This window comes from Octopus sinensis, linkage group LG13 (assembly GCF_006345805.1).
Source record: "Octopus sinensis linkage group LG13, ASM634580v1, whole genome shotgun sequence".
In the NCBI taxonomy this organism is placed as follows: Eukaryota; Metazoa; Mollusca; class Cephalopoda; order Octopoda; family Octopodidae; genus Octopus; species Octopus sinensis.
This window is the reverse complement of record NC_043009.1, coordinates 63,743,845-63,748,301: the sequence shown is the minus strand read 5'-3', so window position 1 is coordinate 63,748,301 and position 4,457 is coordinate 63,743,845. Positions and strand designations below refer to the sequence as shown.

Genomic DNA, 4,457 nt, shown 5'->3' with positions numbered 1-4,457 from the left:
ACTGCCAGATCAGACTGGAGCCTGGTGCAGCCTTCTGGCTTCACAGATCCCAGGTCGAACCGTCCAACCCATGCTAGCATGGAGAATGGACGTTAAACGATGATGATGATGATGATACATACATATATTTTTTAATAATATATTATTATTATTAATATAAGGAAATCAATATCAAATTTTTCACAAAGATATACCCATATGAAAGACTTTATGTATTAAAAATATAACTAAATAAATAAATATTAAAAATATAAATATGATGTCTAAAATAAATTTGAAAGTTTAAAAGTTTTGAATTAAGTTTTTAAGCATCTTACGATCGTTTCGCAAAAAGGTTGTCCCTATAATGAAGTCCTATATTGATAAGCACTTATAGACAACCCTTCTGCTCTTCAGAGATATAAAATATGAATATTGTATAATGTATCGAATGATATTTAAAAAAAAATTTGAATTAAAATTGTATATATATGTGTGTGTGTGTGTGTGTGTGTGTGTGTGGAGGCACAATGACCCAGTGGTTAGGGCAGTGGACTCGCAGTCGTAGGATCGCGGTTTCGATTCCCAGACCGGGCGTTGTGAGTGTTTATTGAGCGAAAACACCTAAAACTCCAGGAGAGTCTGGCAGGGGGTGGTGGCGATCCCTGCTGTACTCTTTCGCAACAACTTTCTCTCACTCTTTCCTCTGTTGGCCTGCTCGCTTAGCCAGCGGGGTGGTGTCATTTGAAGGCTAAAACGATGCGAAAGCACATTGTGACCAGCGATGTGTAGCAACATCTGATAGCCTTGTCGGTCATGGTGATATACTCTCTCTTTTACTTGTTTCAGTCATTTGACTGTGGCCATGCTGGAGCACCGCCTTTAGTCGAGCAAATCGACCCAGGGACTTATTCTTTGTAAGCCTAGTACTTATTCTATTGGTCTTTTTTTTGCTGAACCGCTAAGTGATGGGGACGTAAACACACCAGCATCGGTTGTCAAGCAATGCTAGGGAGACAAACACAGGCATACAAACATATACACACACATATATATACATATATACGACAGGCTTCTTTCAGTTTCTGTCTACCAAATCCACTCACAAGGCTTTGGTTGGCCCGAGGCTATAGCAGAAGACACTTGCCCAAGGTGCCACACAGTGGGACTGAACCCGGAACCATGTGGTTGGTTAGCAAGCTACTTACCACACAACCACGTTTATTATTATAGTACATATCTTGTTAACAGTTGGATTCACTAATCACTTCAAACAATGCGATGTAGATAAGCGTTTTCAAGTGGGGAACCTGTAATCAATTTCAACGGTCAAAGTCAGGCTTAACGAGACACGTTAACATGTTACGTAACAGAGGTAATCAAGAAAGATGTCTGGTGGTGCCGAACACTTGCGTAATTTCCAGTAGAACTTGCAGGTCAGCAGCGGGCCTTAAAAAGCCACCTCCTCAGAGCCCATGACGGGAAGGCACTATCTCTTCAGAAGGAAAGACGATCATACAGATCAGGGAACTAACAACCAATATGTATGTATATATGCTGAGTACATATATATGTATATATATATATATATATATGTATATATATATGTATGTATATATAAATGTTGGGTGTATGATTGCATGTATCTGTATGTTATATTTATGTATCATATATATATATATGTTAGTATATGTGTGTATATCTATGTGTGTATATGTATGTTGCTGTGTGTATATTATGTATTGTTGAATATATGTATGCATATATTTCTCATATATATAAATATATATATATATACATACACAAATATAAGAGAGTGTCCACTATGTGGTTGCTCTTGCGCTAAAAATAGATCCGCAATGGTCTCAACCACTTGGTGTTCAATTGATGTTATTATTAAATTAATATCCAAATTTTTCACCCTTATTTTTTATATATATATATATATATATATATATATATATATAGATATTATATAATATATTATATTATATATATATATATACGCACACACATATATATATATATATGTATAATATTTATTATATATATGTATATATATATGTATCTATATCTATGTATATATATGTGTGTGCGTATATATAATATATATATATATTAATATATATATATTATTATATATATATATATATATATATAATCTATATTAATATATCTATATATTATATATATGTGTGTGCGTATATATATATATATATATATATATATATAATATATAATATAATATATCTGTATATATATCATATGTATATATATGTTGTGCGTATTATATATATATAATATATATATCTATATATATATATGTATATAGATGTGTGTGCGTATATATATATATATATATATTATATATATATATATGTATTATTATATATATGTATATCTATGTGTGTGCTATATATATATATATATATATATATCTTATATATATATATATATATTATATATATATATATCTATTATAATATATAATAATATTATAATATATATATATATATATATACACACACACATGTGCGTATGTATGTATGTGTACCATTTTCTCTCCATATAGATACACTAGTGTGTGTGTGGTGTGTGTGTGTTTATGGGGTGTGGCAGTGTAGTGAGAAGTTTGTTTCCCAACCAAACTGTTCCAGGTTCAGTCCCACGGTGTGGCACCTTGGGCAAGGGTCTTCTACTACATCCCCTGAATAGTCAACTGGATTTGGTAGGCGGAAACTGAAAGAAGCTCTTTGTATGATGGATTAACTGATTGAAACTTTGAAGTTACTGTCAACACTATTCCTGTAAAAGTATAACAAATATGTCCTCAACGAAAAATATTGCATAATCCTTCGGTTTAATGTAAAATTGGTTTTATTATAACTGAACATGAAAACAGTTTATATATAGGTGCAGGCGTGGCTATGAGGTCAGCCTTGAGCTGACCGAAGTCTTGAGAGTGGATTTGGTAGATGGAAACTGCTAGAAGCCTGGCGTATATACATGTGTGTATGTGTATATATATATAATATATATATATATATATATATATATATATATTGGCCTGCTCACTTAACCATTGGGGTGGCGTCATTTGAAGGCTAAAACAATGTGAAGCGCATTGTGACCAGCGATATGTAGCAACATCTGATAGCCTGGCGGTCGTGGTCACGCGATATATATATATATATATATATATATATATATATGTGTATATGTATATATGTATATATGTATATATGTATATATATACATATATATATATATTTATGTGTATGTCTTTGTGTTTGTGTTTGTCCTCCCACCATCACTTGACAAATGATGTTGGTGTGTTTATGTCCCTGTCACTTAGCAATTTGGCAAAAGAGACTGATAGAATAAGTGCTAGGCTTACAAAGAATAAGTCCTGGGGTCGATTTCTTCAACTAAAACTATCTAAGGTGCTGCCCCAGTATGGCTGCAGTCAAATGACTGAAGCAAGTAAAAGGATAAAAGAATATCTTTTATCTTTTACTTATTTCAGTCATTAGCCTGTGGCCATGCTGGAGCAGCGACTTTGGGAATTTATTTTCTTTAGTTGAATGAATTGGCCCCAGGACATAACCGTTAGGTTATGGGGAGACACTAGTACCAGTTGTCAAGTAGTCATGGGGGACAAAGATAGACACAGAAATATGCATGTAGATGCACTGTGACACACACACGCACACACAACAGGCTTCTTTCAGTTTCTATCTCCCAAATCCACTGACAAGGCTTTGGTCAGCCTGAGGGTAGTGTAGAAGACACTTGCCTAAGGTGCCACGCAGTGGGACTGAACCCAGAACCAAGTGGTTGGGAAGCAAGCTTCTTACCACACAGCCATGCCTATATGTATACACACACACATGCTGGCATGAGTATATATATGTGTGTGTGTGTGTGTGTGTGTGTGTTCATATTTGTCCTTCACCACCACTTGATAACTGGTGTTGGTTTGTTTATATTCTTATGGCTTAGTGGTTCAGTAAAACAGAGAGAATAAGTACCAGGTTAAAAAATTAAAGTACTTTGGGTTGATTTGTCCAACTATCCCCTTTAAGGCTTGGCTGCAATCTAATAACTAAAACAAGTAATGCATTATATATCTATCTATCTATCTATATATATATATATATATATATATATATATACCGGAGTGAACACATAAATGTGAAACAAGGTGGAAAAAAGAGAACTCAAATACCAGTGGTAGGGTAATATGCTTTATTTAAAGCAGCAGAAAATTCAACAAAACCTGTTACTCTGAGTAATGGCAACGTGAAACTCAGAGTAACAGGTTTTGTTGAATTTTCTGCTGCTTTAAATAAAGTATATATATATATATATATATATATAATGGGAAGGTTTACAAAAATAAACAAAAGATGAAGGCAGGTGGAGTACAAACAAACAAATGTATTAGTATGGCACTCAGGAATAGAAATAGAACAAGT

At 33.5% G+C, this 4,457-nt stretch overlaps 1 protein-coding gene across 3 annotated transcripts in view; it reads left to right on the top strand.

The window, feature by feature from the left end:
- The first annotated feature begins 1,356 nt into the window (after positions 1-1,356).
- LOC115218465 (motile sperm domain-containing protein 2) overlaps positions 1,357-4,457 on the top strand; it is a 109,061-nt gene continuing 105,960 nt past the window's right edge. For 2 of the 3 annotated variants that reach the window (XM_029788297.2, XM_029788295.2), the window contains exon 1: positions 1,358-1,523. In XM_029788297.2, coding sequence (XP_029644157.1) covers positions 1,455-1,523 — 69 coding nt within the window. In that variant the 5' untranslated portion in view covers positions 1,358-1,454. Of the gene's footprint in view, positions 1,524-4,457 lie in introns of all 3 variants that reach the window. The other variant, XM_036508464.1, reaches the window with a different exon arrangement.